Source organism: Calidris pugnax, unplaced genomic scaffold, assembly GCF_001431845.1.
Source record: "Calidris pugnax isolate Ruff unplaced genomic scaffold, ASM143184v1 scaffold56, whole genome shotgun sequence".
In the NCBI taxonomy this organism is placed as follows: domain Eukaryota; kingdom Metazoa; phylum Chordata; class Aves; order Charadriiformes; family Scolopacidae; genus Calidris; species Calidris pugnax.
The window spans coordinates 14,412,324-14,429,561 of NW_015090839.1; the positions used below are offsets into that span (position 1 = coordinate 14,412,324).

The following is a 17,238-nucleotide window of genomic DNA, read 5'->3' on the forward strand; positions in this document are numbered from 1 at the left end:
TGAATGGTTTAAATGAATTCTTTAAGATCATAATAGAAAAATAATTTCGTAATGGAGACCAGAATCCTAACAGCCTAGTAGCTGCCTAATAACAGTAAAAAAACCTCATTTAAAATAAGGCACAGATACTAATGACTTCATGTTTAATACTGTATTATTGATGCTGTCAAAATACAACTTTTGGCAGTTAAAAATAATGCATTATTTTATTAGATATTCCTCAATAACGATCCTCAAGTCATTCTTACCTTTCCACTTGAACAAAAGCACCATCCACAGTTACAATTTGGTAGATCCATGGCCATATACAGAATTGATTATCAGCGCATGTATGTACAACTCAAGTCAAGTTGGATTTTTGAATACCAGAGTATTTAACTTTAATCAATTACAATGATTATTTCTTATATTATCAGAAATAAGCGGCCATGAGTTACTTCATTTTGTCTATTAAAAAAAAAACAGGAGAAAACAAGACCTGGTTTCCGTTACCTTTACAGTATTCTCCTTGAGGAACAATCAAAGGGTTTCAGCAATTACTACCCAAATTCTAAAGCTAGTCATTGTGTTACTTTTACATTTAAGTGCTCAACAGAACAGTAAAGTAATAAAATAACGTCATCATACTGTAGTTCCTTAAAATGTTTAATTAACAGAAAGAACATTTGAAAAGTAGTAAGTTCTATGTCAAATCCTTTTGAGTGTGAAATATCTCTCATGGTACATGACAATTCCAGCAGAAAGAATTTGTCTATGTGCATATCTCGAGATTGTCTCACAGTTCTCAGTTTTAGGATGTCCCAGAAGCTCCTCCCTGTAACTGACTGCCCTGGGAAGCACAAAACCTTTGGTGATTTAAAGAATAGTCAAATAACCAAAAGCACCAAGTTCTGATGACGTATTTCTAGATAGCTTTCAGAAGTCAGCAATAATGATACATAAATTAAATACAAAATGAAGCAACAGGAGGCCTAAAGCTGTTGACCACTACACAAGAGTTTAAAATTAATTTATTTCATCTGTAAAGCAAAAACCACTTGGGGCTATCAAAAGACTGTTCTCCTGCATGTCAATAAAAGTGCATATGCTTAATGCTAGGTATGAATATAATGCTTGTAAGTACTTAGATCTTTTTAAGGAAGTAGACTATTTGGTGATACATGCTGTGCATATATATTTATGTTTGAAGTGAACAGCTGGCACTTCGTAATTTTCAATTGGAAAATCACACTTCCTAATCACAAAATAAAAAAAGGCAATAGCAAGCCTAAAATCAAAAACTACCTCAGAGCTATTAAGCCACAGCTTTTAAATTAAAATAGTACAGGATAGCAATAGGACAGTAAAAGAGTTTATAGCTGTATTTTCAATGCAATTGTTGGTATGAATTTGCTGTCATCGATCAGGCTAGAACTTGAATATTTTTGCAAAAGCTCTCTCAGATTCTGAAAGGAGGTAGTATAAAAAGGGTGCGATCTGAATAACATGGCCTCATCTGGCTGTAAACATTTCAAACAACAGACATAAATATCTATGATAAAAAGTATGGTGGAAGAGATTATTATAGAAATTGTTTTTAAGAACTTGAAAAGAAAAAAACAGTAGATACATTTAATATATTTACTTATTTGCATGTAGTTTAAATGATACAGAACAAGATTACCGTGTTAGAAATCCACATACAATATAAAAACATTTGTTAGACATAAATTCACCATTCTGCTGACATTTGCAATTACTGTTTATCCACACTTAACTTCAGGTATTTATAGTATTTTTCATACATGTATTTTTGTATATGTGCAACGTTTCATTAACTACGTAATGTGAAACCCTGACTTCTGTAGTTTTTCATCACAATCTGAACATAATAGCTATTTGCATCTTAAACACATTGGCTTTTTGAAACACTAGTAATTAAGGCATCTTTGCTGTATAGTGCAAACAAAAACTGTCTTTCATAATTTGATTAAAACATAGAAGTAATCGAATATTCCAAAGTGTTTTTTAATTGGAAGATATTTGTGCATTTTGGAGTTCTCTTGTGAAAGAAACATTTAAAACCTCTTAATATCGATTGCTTTTGTTGGTTCCTCACAACTGGTTCTGCCATCTTGTCTTCTTTTATGCGACATCGTAGTAAAATACAGTAGCATTTAAATGAATACCTAGTAACTGAGTGAATCCCAAATGTAGCAAAGGCATACAGTTTTCATAGTGCACTTTCACCTCACTGAAGTAAAAGTTGCTCCTATTAGACATTTTTCCACTTCAATGTGAAGTAGATTGTTAGGATTTTATTAGTGGTTTCATTAAACAGCTTGACAGTTCAGTTCTCTTCCGCCAGTATTTCTCAAAAGGCTTTCAGGTACATATTTCAGGGATACTTTAGAGGATTGTTTCACCACATAAGCACACATAGTTTCCCAATCATGTCAGTGTAGCTGTAATAAATAAGCCTTTACATCCTAGAAGGAAAAAAAAAAAAAAAAAAAGAAAGTGTGTCACATTACTTATATCTGTAACATTGATTGTGTATCTGAGGCAGGCAGGGTAACTAATCAGGACCACAATACAAAAATAATTATGTTTAGGCCAGATTTCAGAACAAGTTATCTTCAGCTTCAAGATTACTTTCAATTAATAATTTCAATAGCACTAATTAGCCTTCAAGAACAGTGGGATTAACATCAATTTAGTCCATTTTCCCTCTGCTCCCTGCATGTACAGCAAAGAACATCATCATGAGATCACATTATTTGAACATGTTTATTATGAGTGATACTCCTTCACCCCATCCCTCCAACGTTCTTGTACTGCTCTTTTGGCTCCTGACTTGCTCAGGTGGCCTTGGTCACAATCTATACTGATATACATCAAGTAGAAGGCAAATGAACAGAAAGGGAACCAGAATCCTAGAGAAACAAACCGACACTGGCTGTAACTGCCATGTTGAGCAACCAGAAGAATCGGGCAGTCTGCACTACAAGCTCCCATTGCTCCACTATTTGGGAGTTAGAACTCAGTTCTTCTGCATCACTGTGGACTGAAACTCTGCAAGAAGTTTGTAATTATCCTTGCAGGACATAACAATTTAAGTCAGAGGTGCACAGCAGGCCCAGAAGGACAAGAAATAACTTACTTGTTTGATACCAAGTGACAAATTCTGTAGCAACAGAATTATAGATTCCATAGATCCTTCAGATCTAAGTAAAACATGCCATCTCCAAGTTTTTTTTTCAAGTTCACTCAAATCCTGCACAAATAATTGTCTGCTTTAAGTCTTTTCTCACTGCTACCTTCATCAGGTCACACCATATGGAGAGGTTTCTTACATATTGCAACTCTTGGTACCCAACCTCAAAAAGCCATGTTTATAGAGACGATTATCACGAGCAGCAAATCATGCAGTTACCAGGGACCCTCATTATATTACTGATATCACAATGTACCAAGAAAGGCAAACAGGGATCAGTTCAGATAGAGACACTCTTCTGCTCTTCAGAAACTCATAATTTTCTAAGCATTAGGTCAGCCATAAGCTTTAGAATTTACTATGTTGTCACCTGGCCCAGTCACCCAACGTGCAAATACAAACAACACTGGTGGACTAAGATTCCCCATGCTGTGTTACAGCTATGGGTACTGCAGATTTCAGAGAAAACATCTGTCCTTTCACAGTCTACCTGCTTATCTGGGCCCTTTCTTACATCAATTTTAAGGCTTATTACTATTAGTTATTTTATTATTAAGGAGATGCTTTCTCTGTGAAGAAAGAAAAAGGGATAAAAAATTCATTGTTAGCATTCTAAACCATAGTTTAGAATTAGCATAGGGAATACACTCAGACTTCTGTAAAAATTGTGCAACATACTTGAGCATTAGTGGAAATAAAGGTGTCTCCATCTGTCAACAGCACAGCACAAATAACATAATGAGAAGAATACTGTCAGTGATACAACTTTGTTCATTACTAAACACAACTGGAACTGGATTACCTTAGCTATATTACCAGTATATCCTGGAACCAGAGTAAGATGATTCATCTGTTCCCATAATCCACTTAATTGTTTTTTTAAAATATGAGTATTTCTGAAAAAGAATGAACACTTTATAAACATATATACTACATCTCAGTAGACTTTGACTGAAATGTAGACTAATTCTGTATGCAGTATTAATCATGTATGATAGATATTGCCACAATATCAGAAAAATTTTGATCCAACTCCTAAAGCATTTGTATAACCCCGGATATGATTATATTCTACATTTATTAAAACTCCAGGGAAAAAAAAACGAACACAACATGACAATCTTTAAAGTAAGTTTCCAAAGACCACCTGCAGCTTAAGAACAGAAGAACTTCTTTTAAGTACTTTTAAGCTTTTGCTTTCAATTCATGTATATTTGTCTTGTAGACAAGCTATGATCCTACTGATCAAAGTTAAAACAGATTTTGAGATGGAATAAGCTACAGAAACACATTTAAGTATTTCCCAATTTTATACTCACCCATCCTCTGCCTTTTCAGTATGTGCAGATAATTCTGACCACCATGTTTTAATGACAGCTTGAAGCCAGTTTAAACCAACTATCACATATCTGTAACAACATATTTTACATGTTACTCTTTTCTCCTCCCCCTCCAATATCTACAGGACAGGTAAAGCGGTAAGCAAACTGGTAAGCAACCAGTAACACGTTTTCTATCCTGGAAGAACAAAAAGCTAGACACGTTGGCAAGTTCAAATACTTGCACGTATGTTTTCATTTTCAAAGTGGCAAACTGAAGCTGTTGTTGAAAAAGTAGAAATTCTTCAGGTATTTTGTCTGAAAACTTTGCCTTGTCTTCATGTTATAAAGCATACTAAAACCACAGTGCTATTCTGTTTTACTGTTTAGGATAAATAAATCTGCATAAGGGTAAAGCCAGCTCCCCACCCCCCCTTGCCCAGTCCTTAAAGTTTTGCACTACTGGTTTGTTAAAGGACCAGGGTTTATAGGAAAGCTCCCCTTTTGGGTAGGTGTTCCCTGAGAAAGGCAGGATTGGGAAAAGGGGCAGAGGGAACAAGAGTCAGAGTCAACATTAGTTTCTAAGGCACTGCACAGCCAGGGAGTAATAGTGTCTTAAACATCCAAAACTGATACTTACTCTTCATATTTGCTGTTAAGCAGTGATTTCACTAAAGGGAAAAGATCTACACAGCAGCCAACTGAAACATATGGGTTTTCTTCCTGTAAACTTAAAAAACAAGACATTTCAGAAGTGCTTGAACTTCACTATGGCTACAGCAGATTCTTATCCCCCACTTGTTTTTGTCTGTACCTGTTTGTTAGCACAGGAAGGCAGTCTACTAGCACTCCAAGATCCTGTATCCTAGAAATATTAAGAATAAAATAAGAAGTGTTACTAGCAGAGGATAGGTTGAAGTATATGCTTCCACTATGATTTAAACATAAGTATAACAAAATTACAACTTTTAAGGACCCCCTAAAAAAACTGCAGCTTATTTGGGATTGCTACCACTTAAGAATATAAAGAGAGACTTAGTTTACCTCAATAAGTAGGCTACCAGTTCATTTATACTTCTCCTTCTCCAAAAGGTTAAAGCTACATTCAGCCTTAGATTCCTGCTGAAAAGAACTTGATTCATAGTTTCATGGTCCTGAGAAATCTGTGTATTTTCAAAAACATAGAAGTTTGCCAGAAGTTAAGCGGACAGCAACAAACAACACAATAAGTTGCTCTAATATAGTAATTTAGTATATGAAAATATGCTTTCCTACCTGTATGCAGATGAGTTTGTTTTAGAAATTTAGCTAACAATGGCCTTAAAAACATGACTTTCCCTTAGAAGGGGGCACAAACAGATTAAGAGTACTTTACCCAAAAGCTACAAGAATAAAGTCTGTAGACAATTAAAGAGAGGTTTGTAATAATTAAACAGTCATAAGCATCAACCTATAATTCTCACTAACTTTGAGAACTTTTTACTTAGATACTTACTAATTTTTGAGAACTTTAACAATTTACGGATCACAGAGTTGTCAGAGTTGGAAGGGACCTCTAGAGATCATCTAGTCCAACTCCCCTGCCAAAGCAGGATTGCCCAGAGCACATCACTCAGGACTGCATCAAGGCAGGTCTCGAAAAATCTCCAGAGAAGGGGACTCCATGACCTCTCTGGGCAGCCTGTTCCAGTGCTCTGTCACCCTCACTGTGAAGAGGTTCTTCCTCATATTTGAATGGAATTTCCCATGTTCCAGCTTGTGCCTGTTGCCCCTCGTCCTGTCACTAGGAACCACTGAAAAGTGTCCGGCTCCATCATCCTTCAACCCACACTTTAGATACTTGTAAACATAGATAAGGTCTCCCCTCAGCCTTCTCTTCTCCAGGCTAAAGAGCCCCAGCTCTTTGAGCCTTTCCTCATAAGGGAGGTGCTCCAATCCCTTAATCATCATAGTTGCCCTATGTTAGATGCTCTCCAGTAGTTTCCTGTCTCTCTTGACAGGAAACTACTGACACATTATTCCAGTTGTGGCCTCACCAGTGCAGAGTAAGTAAATTGACATATTTAAATTAGACATAAATACAAGTATTACTTTGAACTTTGACAGAAATGGTTAATTTCTGAAAAAGCTTGTTCTTGGAATAAAGTTTAGGTATTAAAATCTTGGAACAAACACTGCAGAGCCACCCACATCACTAAAACAAGTTAGACATCTGTGGCCAGTGATCCAGCCTTTAGTTTCTCAGAGGATGAATCTTCCCTAGTCTTCATTTTTTTTTTTACCCTCCTCTCTGCAACCTCTTTTTTCTGCTGCTCTTTCCTCAAAACCATCAAATTCAAGGGAGCATAAGAGTGCCACAGACTTGTACCTCCAGCCCATTGGACTCCCAGGGCTCTCTCTTCATGGCAGCTCACACTTAAAAGTGCCATGAAAATATAGCATGGTGATAGCCTTTGATCTTATCTTCCCTGCCATGCCTCGCTTCAAGCGCCAGCAAGCCTCAATGGCTAACAAATACAATGACAGAAATGGAGACTTCAACATTAAGAGACTTAAGTGGCCTTCACTGTCACAAAACTTCATTTAAATATCTGACCTTTTAGCCAGTTTCAGAAGTCCTGCAAGCATTCACTGGGTTTCATCAAGCAATCTTAACAAGAAAGTCTTACACAAGCACTTGAATTAGTTTCCTACATGCTAATCTGCTATTGAAAATGGTCCTATCCTATCTCACCAGGTTATTCTCATCTGTACGCTCACACTTCCAATAAACGTGCACGTGGCCATGCGTCCTGCCAAATCATAAAACATAACCAAGTCAAAAAAATGTTTTCCTTCGGTGACGATAGAATTTTAACCTAGAACAGCCTCATGGATCTGAGCTTCTGTGCTGCCACGAACATGGGGGAAACTGGCAGGACTACTGCTCTTGGCAACTGTAAATTGACAGATAAAGACTGTAAATTACAAGACCTGACCCAATCTATATGTTAAGAAAATTAACATCTTTGAAAACTTTCACAGCTAACCACAAAAAGAAACTACCAGGAATACTTTTATTTTAAATCAAAATTTCTTTAAACTCTACTTACCTCTGCAAAAAAGCCACTAAATTTGGATGAGGGGTCTTCTGTTTGAGATGAGCGAGAGTCACTAGAATTCAGTAAGTACGTACTACTGTCGATGTGCAGTTTTGCTGGCAGATTTCCTGCACAAGCCAGTTCATTTTCTTTATTTGCCATGTCACAGCCCCTAGATTTAGGGAGCTGTTTCTTTCTGTAACAAGGCTTTGGACTGTAACAATGAACTTTTTTTTTACAATATACTACTTTGAAGACAGAGATGGGACTGGTCACCGTTTTTCCAACTGTTATTCTGCAATAATAAAGCAGTATTTTAGTGAAGGTTGCTGTAAACTTAAGCAATATTTTGTGTTATTAAGTTAAAATATATCATTATGAATTCAGCAGTCAACTTGTAAGTTACTTAGAATATTTTATCCCCAAGATATACCTTCATGACATTTGGGTTATCAGAAGAAAGAGCTACCACCAGTATTTTTCTCCTGCTTTTATTAATGCAGAGACTCATTATTATGGAAGTAGACGCAAGTACCACGTATTGTCAGTAAAACTAAGACCCATTTCCAATTGTGTCTGCTTGAGTGTTGTAATAAATTTAAACTGCTGCTTCTTCCCTGCCTCCCTCTCACTTGAAGCTCAGACTCCACACAGCACAGCCCTCCTACCTGTTTGTGTATGAAGCCAGCTGTTTTGGAGATTTCTTACCCTGGGAGAAAGGGAATAGAGAATAAAAAAAAAGCTTTATTACTAAAAAGGCTCAAAGACTCCTACAGTTTGTCAAAAAGAAGTCCTGCTTCACCATGGCCTAAATTTACCACAGATTCCCTATCTTCCACTCACTCTTCCTTTCTGCAACTAAAGCACAGCTATGTTAACCTTCCTATAATCTTCAAGTATTTCACAGTGACCTATAGATGGACCAGGTCTGCCCCAGCTGTCCTTGGAGCACCAGAGTCAGCTGTAGCCTCGGGGTTTCTATGGCAAGAGATGGGATTGTGACATCAGACAGATTCTTTAGTTAATAGCAAACTAAAAATTGTGACTAATATAAAAAGCCTACTGGAATCTGCTGGGAAAATTGCATTACTTGTCTCACACGTACATTTAGAGATCCATAATATAGCAGATGCTAGTACTGGGAAGGATGACAGCAGAGCATTTCCCCACCAAAGCACAACAACAAAAAATTAAATAAATTAAGAGTGCTGTAGACAACAACAGTCACATGAAATGGATTAGTACTCTGACATCAATCAGCCTACCTAAAACTGTGATATCCCAGAGGAATCACAAAATTCATTCAAGGTTGTGCCACACAGATTAGCAAAACCTTTGAAAATTAAGGAACACAATTTGAAAACTAGTTTCTAATGGCTTTTTTTAAAATACAGTAATCTCCAATGTTTTAAAGCTTCATCTAATGAAGATAAGTTGAATTTTGACGTTCTGGTCTTTTTTTGCATTAGTAAAAAATTATTAAAAATAAAAACATCATTAAGACACTGAAGTTAGAAGTACATATTTTCATATAAACAGGTACTACGCTCATATACTGCAGATATTCCAGCTTGAAGATTTATGCTACTGTTAACATTTATGTTGTGTACATCACCAAGACAATGCTGTGATTTTTTTTGGGTTATGCTGAGTCATAAAATCATGGGGGTTTTAATATATCATTTCAATAAACAAATGGACATAGAGGGTACTGGCATTTTTACCACTGTCCGACATGATCTTATGGTAAATTTACCTCCTTAGTACTTCCTCTGTACTCCACTGCCTGCCTTACTTTTCAGCCAGGAACACAGGTAAGAGGTTATGAGAAAATGTTTCTGACTAGCAAGTATCCAGTGAAAATACATGTTACTAGACAATGTGGTAAATCAAGCTGTACAGTAACATGACAGGTCCATTTCAATGCAGGTATTTCATTCACCCCGCCTCTCACTTTGCCATGCAGCTCTCTTGGCAAGAGAGAACTTTTTTGATGATACAATTCCTCTACTGGAACAGTTTTTGGCTCGGCTGCAGAAAAGCAGGCGTGAGTAAAACCATATCAGTACCTATTGCTCACGTGGATGATACAATGCATGTATCTGTACAGTCACTGCCTGTGCCTATTATAATACATGGCTTTCATAATCTAAACTTCACTTAAATTTCATCTAAACATGAAATGCCCAATAGTGCTGTGCTATTTGAGTGTTTACTTCAGTTTAGTCAGGAAAAAAACCCAAACAACTTACCTCCTTCATGATCTTTTTAGTGGAAGAAGAGATTCTTTTTCTGGGGAGATCAATAGGACAACCTTCAATATGCAATACTTTCTGTTTTCTAACATTGTGGGCTTCAGATGCCATAATCTCTCAAATCCCTGTTTTCAAGGGAAAGATATTTAGTTATATTTTCTAAACCATTCAGTCAACTTTCTTCAAATGCAGCTGGCAAAAAGTTAAAACAGTTCAACTGTTTGCAAGGTGTTCCATCCTATAAATAATCCAAGAGCACATCCTTTAGCAAACATTAGCTGGAGGCCTTATCATTAGTAACATGCTGATGAGCACCTCAAAATTCCCATTTAGCTTTCTAAAAAAAAAAACAAAAACGGGGGGGAAAAAACCCCAAATTGCCCTCCAAAGAAACATAGACAGAGATCTTGTTTTCAGACCAGATCAGTACACCGGGATGGCACTGAGGAGTGCCATACAAACAAGAATGAGACAATTTATGAGACTCTTTCTTCCACATCTCATACTTGGTCTCAACTGTTTCCAAGTGAGGAAAGGCTACTAAATAAGAATAATCCCTGTTTTTCAGGAAGGCGGCAAACTTCATCAAAATAGCAAAGGCAAAGAAATAGAAATGAAAGATCACCTCAATTTATTGGCAAATCCACCTCCTGCCCATTTTTCTCAGCATATAATTTTGGCTGGTTTTCATATTAAGATAAATGTTTATTCCACAGTTAACCAGTAAGAAAATGTCTAACAGTTTTTATTGAAGTATGCAAATATTTCTACAAGAATCAAAACCAATATTGGGAGAGTTGTACATGTGGCTTTGTGTAAGATCCATTGCTCGAGACTGGAATTCTCAAACTAAACCATCATGGACCACTATTCCCAAAATGTTTTAGCAGGATTTCCTACCTTACTTTAAAAAACCAAGCATTTGCTCTAATTTTATTGTTTTTCCCCTAAACAGCAAAACTCTGTTCCAAACATGAGTGCCCCGATCTCTTCCCTCCACCTTTAGCACCAACAGTCCGTCCCTTTTCCTCTATGTAGCAGATTTTTCCTACTTGAAGAAATTCAGTATTTAAAACAGTAAGACACTGAGCACTGAAAAAGATGGATGGGAAACAGCTTATTAGCCACAGAAGATTTTTCAATGCAAGTATCTAAAGACCATCAAATAAACACGTAGCAGGCTCAGAACTAAATAATAGGTGCATTCTCCACAAAATGCATATTGTATTCTATATTGTAGGGTACAGTGGAAGCAAAAAAAAAAAAAGAGAAACTTTTGAAAAGACTGACCCAACAACCCTAAAATCCAAACAAATCCAGCATTATATTCAGGCTAATGACAAAGGCAGAAAGCCAGGATGGTTTGGAAAAACCTTGGTTGTGGTTTTTTTTTTTTGCATCCCCCATTTGAGAATGTTGCTGAGGGGAAAGCAATAAACTCCAGAGGAACAGGGAGACCAACCTGCAACCACCAGTTACACCCCACAGAATCATCCCATCAGATGCTAAAAAACCCCATAATCTTTGTTCCTGAAGAATCATTTTTGCGACTACTCCCGCAACACACTGACATTTACAGCTCTTCCTGCAGAAGAGAGACCTCTCCTTACTTGCTTGTTTAATAAATCATCTCAACCTACCCTCCTCTTTCATGCTAAGCAAATCTGATGTCTAACATATACCCAGCACTGTTAAACTTGAATGCTTTTTACTTAATAGAAGTGTAAATAACAGAAGACTAGAAAAATGTCTTACCAAGGGAACTCAATTAGCATATCAGTGCTCAATATTGGGATCTAAAAAGCCCAAGAGAATATCTCAAAATAGCTGAACTGGAGAGAGATTATCCTGGTGGGAAAGAATTTCCCTACAAAAAATTAAACACGTACAAGAGACAAATGAAGAGAATCATACACTTTGTCAAAGTTGATAGAAGAACGTAACGCCCCCCTAGGCTCCCAGTTCAAAGAGGAAAAGACAACAAAACTATCAATTCTTTTTTTTAAAGACTGGGAACAGAAACCCAAAAGGCCAACAGATGATCAGTTATAACGGAACATCTGATGAAGTGAAGTAGAAGTCTTACATCTGTGTTCACAGCCCTGCAGTTTAGAGAGGTTTCCACAGTTTAACAGAAGCAGCAGTGAACACATAAGCAGCAATGAAATAGCTGTGCTATTAACCAAGGTGCAGAACCTCTCCCTTAGAGCTGACAAAGCACCTGAAGAAATCACATGTGGAAAATACAGTCAGTATTTAAAGATGGCCTCAAGGAAGATCCAGACTGACATCTCTGTTGTGCAAATTAGTAAACAATGTAATCAAGAATAAAATTAGTGGACACAAATGAATAATACATTGGGAAAGATTCAACCTGGCTGTTATGAAAGTAAGTCCTGCCCTGCAAAATCAATGTAATTCTTTGACAGTATGAAGTATTATAACATGGATAAAGGACGTCTAAACGACAGTCTATTGGAGATTCCAAAAAGGTTCCAGAAGTCCCTCACTCAAATCTCAAGGTAACTAAACAACCCACTGACAAGAGAGAAAGTTTTTGCATGGAGAAATAGCTAAGAAACAGCAATAAACTGTTAAAGCAGTTTCCACACCATAGAAGGCCACCACAGGGATTCTGCAGAAAAATCTGCATTGGTTTATGCTATTTGATATATTCATACATTACCTCACAAAGGACATGAGTAGTTGACAATACAAAGTTATACCGGACACTGAAGCTGAGGGCTAATAGAAGAATTAGATAAGGACGGTGATGTACAATAGGCAGAAGCAATAATTATAGATTAATGCAAAACAAAGCCTGTGTCTGCAGGCGTGAGGAAATTTAGGGTTTCCGTACAGAATCACAGGCTCAGAGCTAATAGTTGCCACCTACAACATCTGTTTACTTAAGTTTACTTAAGATTATTTGGGTTGCTCAGTGCTACATAGGGATCAATAAACAGTGATAAATAAGCAAAACAATATTGTGACAGTGACAGTGATAGAACTAGTTTGTGCCTGTGTTCCAAATACTGTGTGCAGGTTTAGTGCTCTTTCCTTCAAAAAAAAAACAAACACACACAAACAACCACAACAAAATACCAAACCGAACCAAAACCCACAACTAAAACACTCAAAAGAACGAGTAAAGTAAAAAAAGAGTTCAGACAAAGGCAAGTTAAAAAAAGTATGGAACACCTTCCATGCAATCTGACAAGATCAGGCTTTTTCAGTCTGGGAAAGAGGCTATTTATAGCAGAGGGAAAATAAGACAAAGGCCTACCAAATGAATGGGTTGGAGAAGTTGCACAGAGATTGTTCTCTGTCTTGCCCAATATAAGAATGAAGCGGCAAAAGACACTAGCTGAAGGTAGGCTCAAAACTAACAAAAGGGGGTGGCAGGTGCAAGTTATAAACAATCACAGGATGTTGTTGACCCAAACTTTGTCATGGGTTCCATGCTAGACTGTGCAACTCATAGAAAGGAAATACACTGGAAATGATTAAATACAGAATGATAATCCAGGTAGCAGACACAGAACAGAAAACAAGCAGAAGAATCTAGTACATCCAAACGTAATATTGCAACAATAAATTTAGTCTACATTAAGAATCCTGCTTCCAACGGCTTAGTAACACAGGATAAAACGCTAGCTGACCAGCAACTCATTCATGCTAGAGGATGAAAGACACTTTACAGAGACCTTTACAACTTTCATTTCCTATCTGCTATCAGATATCATCTCGGGATAGCTAATTAAGACACTACCATCCAATTATTCTAGGATATATATGGAATATTTTTAAAGTGGCATTAGATACTAATTTATACAAGATCAAACTTAACTTCTTGAATTTTTGACTTTTTCTCCTTGTACAGCTAGTTGTGTTCATCCAGAACGATCTGTAGTATCATTTTATTAAAGCCAATGCAACTCTCTTGCTTTACAAAATTCTAACAATAAACTAAGGATAGACTGCAGCTCCCCTCAGCTCTGTCTCAGCCCTTCAATCATACACACCTAAACTGCTTTACAACTGTAACAGAGGAGACTGCAAATCTGAGCACGGATGCACAATTTCATTAAGATTATAGGCTCACATTCCACTAATTTCCCCTGTTCGATGCGTGATTTCTCGTAGCAGATGCCAACTCTTCTTCCTCTCCCTTATACTCACTTTTCAGGAAACAGAAGGACTAGAGTAACAGCAGCCATAGATCCTGATAAGCCAACTCACTTGTCCCCACAGTCAGCAGACAATACCTGGGCAAAATTTTCTTGATGGCTCTATTGCTACTTTCTAACTCTGATCTTTCCCCGATGCAATACAGCTCTGCAAGTCATACCAGAGCCAAGCAAAGGAAGTCAGCACTAAGAAGCTTTCAAGTGCGTATCTATCAAAGGCAAGTATTAACAACTCTGCCACTCCCTCCCATCCTCCTGCGTTCTGGGCACGGCCCCCAGAGAAGGACAAACTTTTCTTCATGTGTTAGGTAATCTACACATGTATTAACATAACATTAATTTCTTACAGAACACAGACTTGAGTACTTTGCATGACAGCAAAGCAAATGTAAAATAGCTGGATTTTTTAAGTTATCAGTACATACCCTCTAAAATATTCTTCCTGTCCCACTCTTTGGTGAAATTCTTAACTGCTATTTTTTCCTGTAGCATTCCATGTCCACTGGCCATCGCTGATGTTCTTATGATTCCTCCCCCACTCCATGTTAAATCCAGTGCAAGTTCAAAGATGACAATATTAGACTCAGATGAAAGAGTTAATTAATTTTAACTCCCCAAGGAAGGGAGTCCATGCTTTGAAAGCATTCAAAATAGGTGTACATCAGGGAACTGGTAATGGTCAACCGATTTCACTAATTATTAACAGATCTAAAATGCTCATGAGAAACTTCCAAGAATGGTTACTCCAAAAGAGTAATCTCTCTACAAAAATAAATTGGCACTATCTTATGATGTAGAAGCAATTCTGTAAGCTTGGCATACGTTCCTTTCATTTTAACTCTGACAAATGTCAGAGAATCCATCTGTCTCTCAGTTTTAGATGGCTTCTACATCCTTTGAATATGAAACAGTTGGGTTTTTTTAAACTCCTTTTTTTAGTAATTTGTGCCCTGACAGTTCACCAGGTGTTAGATACTGAATTCTCTTAAAAAAAGTGGAGTTAAAAGATTTTTAAGCACTATGTTAATGAAAAATTTTTCTGCAACACTATAAAAAGTGTGACTTATATTCCAGCAAGACAATTTTTTAAACATGTTATACCTGTGGGGCCATTTTTTCCAGTTTGGAGTTTCATGTGTGGACAAAAATTATAGGAATGACATTAAATTTGCAGTAAAGGCAAATACTATTTGAGTAACTAGTTAAAGTTAGCTTATTCCTACAAATTAAGCTCATTTTCCTATTACTCTTAAGTATGGAATTTGTATGTGGCCCACTGGCACAAGCAGTCATAATAAACCCCTGAAAATGACCACAAGTCAGAGTTGGGTTAAGTTTCCTAAGGATGAATCCAGGTGTGAATTAGCTCTCTTTGTGGAGCCAGCCCAAGAGTCTAAAGCTGAATCTTAGTCACATTTTGGAAAAAAATATTTTCTAGGAAAAAAGTCAAATGCACACCCAGTTTTCTACATCTGGAGGTACCATTTACAGGTACGTTAAGCTGACATAAAGTAATGTTACTTGTCAGTGTTTTAGTCCTTTCTAAAGCCATCCTTCACTTATGAAAAGATGCTTTTACCTGTTGATTTTTACTTATGAACATTCCAGGAATAATAAGGTTGGAAAAGTTCTACTATTAAAATTGTATGGGAGTTGTTATATAGGAAATAAAATTCCAATAGACTGAAGTTCCCATATTAATACTTTAAACAAGCTTTAAGAAACTACTCATAAAATTAAATACAGTAAGCTTTTACCTATTCATTGCTCAACCCCCCAAAAAAGAGCTTCAAAACCTTGCAATAAGAATTTTAAATTCAAAGCCAAAGAAAGACATTGGAAAACCCCTCAAGCTCCAAACGTGGAGGAGGCATGGGTACCCACCTCATCCTCACTGGGCTGGACGCAGTCTGTGACTACAATTCACAGAGCTTAGGACCACATGACTTCTTTTACATTACCCTCAAATACACTTCTATTATTCAATGTGGTGTGTTTATAATATTTTAAAAAGCTTCTTAGTTCATACTGAAGCTTTTTATCCTGGGACCATCATACAAAGCTGTTAAGTTGTTTTAAAAAGGCATATTTAAGTGATTCCAATGGAAATATATTGAAAAGAGGTTTCAAAATTGGGTGAGAGAATGTGGGCATATATATATATTACTACAGTAGTGTGCATATCAGTATATTTGCATATGATTTTTTTAAATATATAAATATAAAATAATAATATTAGTTTTAAGATATTATAACAAATTTCTTAATTATAAAGTTTAGGAATTCAAACCACTGGTAACTTGAGTTCAATGAAATAATATTAGAGACATTTTCATCAAAACTATGTGCACTAACAAAAAATTAAAGTGCCAGCTTTTGACTAGAACAATTAGTTCTTTCCAATCAGCAAGGCCAAATAGACATTAACCTGCCCTCTGATATGCATTAATTCTACTAAACATGTGTAACTATCCTTTTTTCCCTTCCCTGATTACAGCTAAGGAGAAGGAACAAAAAACCCAGGGGAATGGGAAAAGCAAAATTCATGTTTCAAGAAGTGATGGAAGAAAGCTGTTCTTTTACTGGCTTAACCTTGCTTCAAAGCATGTTCCAATAACAGCAACAAAAGTTTCTAAAACTACCTCCCAACCTCCCTCCCTAACTATCCAGATCTCCCTCTCCAGAATATCTTTGTTTTACATCTATGTTCAACAATGCCTATATTCAAACTACTCCAGCACAACAGCGGAAAACAAAAGAAAATCTTTAACAAAGATTTATTTTAACACTTTTTTTTCTGTTTTGCTTATTTCAACAAAGTAATTAATACAAGATCAGATCTCCAGCCATCTAAAGACTCTCCCTCTCCCCCTCCCCCCCCCATCCCTTTTTCCCCACTGGAATCTGTCACACCCAGGGAACAAACACCCTCCGCAGGCCTCGCACTCCCTGTCACCCTCCCTGTCACCAGCACTGAACGGCAGGAGGGAAGGAAAGATTTTATCCGCCACCGCACCCGCTGCTTTGAGCCGTGGCTGAAGCCCCCGTTTTAGGGCAATGCAAACCCCCCCAGACCTCGCTGGCCGGCGGCTGCAAGCACCGACGGCAGCCGTGCCGCAGCCCGCCCGGTGGGCCCGGCAGCGTCCCCGCACGGCGCGGCCGAGGGCTCGGGGGCGGCGGCGGGCGGGGGAAGGCTCG

General features: G+C 37.2%; 1 protein-coding gene across 2 annotated transcripts; it reads right to left on the minus strand.

Annotated features, from left to right (window-relative positions):
- Positions 1–136: 136 nt before the first annotated feature.
- On the minus strand, positions 137–15,245 carry KATNBL1 (katanin p80 subunit B-like 1). 2 transcript variants are annotated; one of them, XM_014941973.1, is made up of 10 exons: positions 14,466–15,245; positions 9,848–9,975; positions 8,264–8,304; positions 7,608–7,890; positions 5,560–5,678; positions 5,330–5,380; positions 5,156–5,245; positions 4,516–4,605; positions 3,999–4,092; positions 137–2,468 (listed from the first exon to the last, which is right to left on the minus strand). In XM_014941973.1, exons 2-10 carry the CDS (start codon positions 9,959–9,961, stop codon positions 2,436–2,438), a joined length of 915 nt encoding a protein of 304 aa, XP_014797459.1. In that variant the 5' UTR covers positions 9,962–9,975; positions 14,466–15,245; the 3' UTR covers positions 137–2,435. The 2 variants fall into 2 exon arrangements, with proteins under 2 accessions (XP_014797459.1, XP_014797460.1); XM_014941974.1 differs by lacking the exon at positions 14,466–15,245 and adding an exon at positions 14,033–14,053.
- Positions 15,246–17,238: the final 1,993 nt, after the last annotated feature.

Coding starts and splice junctions, on each gene's coding strand:
- KATNBL1 (XM_014941973.1), bottom strand. CDS start 9,961: ATGGCATCTGAAGCCCACAATGTTAGAAAACAGAAAGTATTGCATATT. Junction 4,606..5,155: donor CTTAACAGCAAATATGAAGA/GTAAGTATCAGT, acceptor ATGTTGTTACAG/ATATGTGATAGTTGGTTTAA. Junction 2,469..3,998: donor ATACTGGTAATATAGCTAAG/GTAATCCAGTTC, acceptor TTTTCCTTCTAG/GATGTAAAGGCTTATTTATT.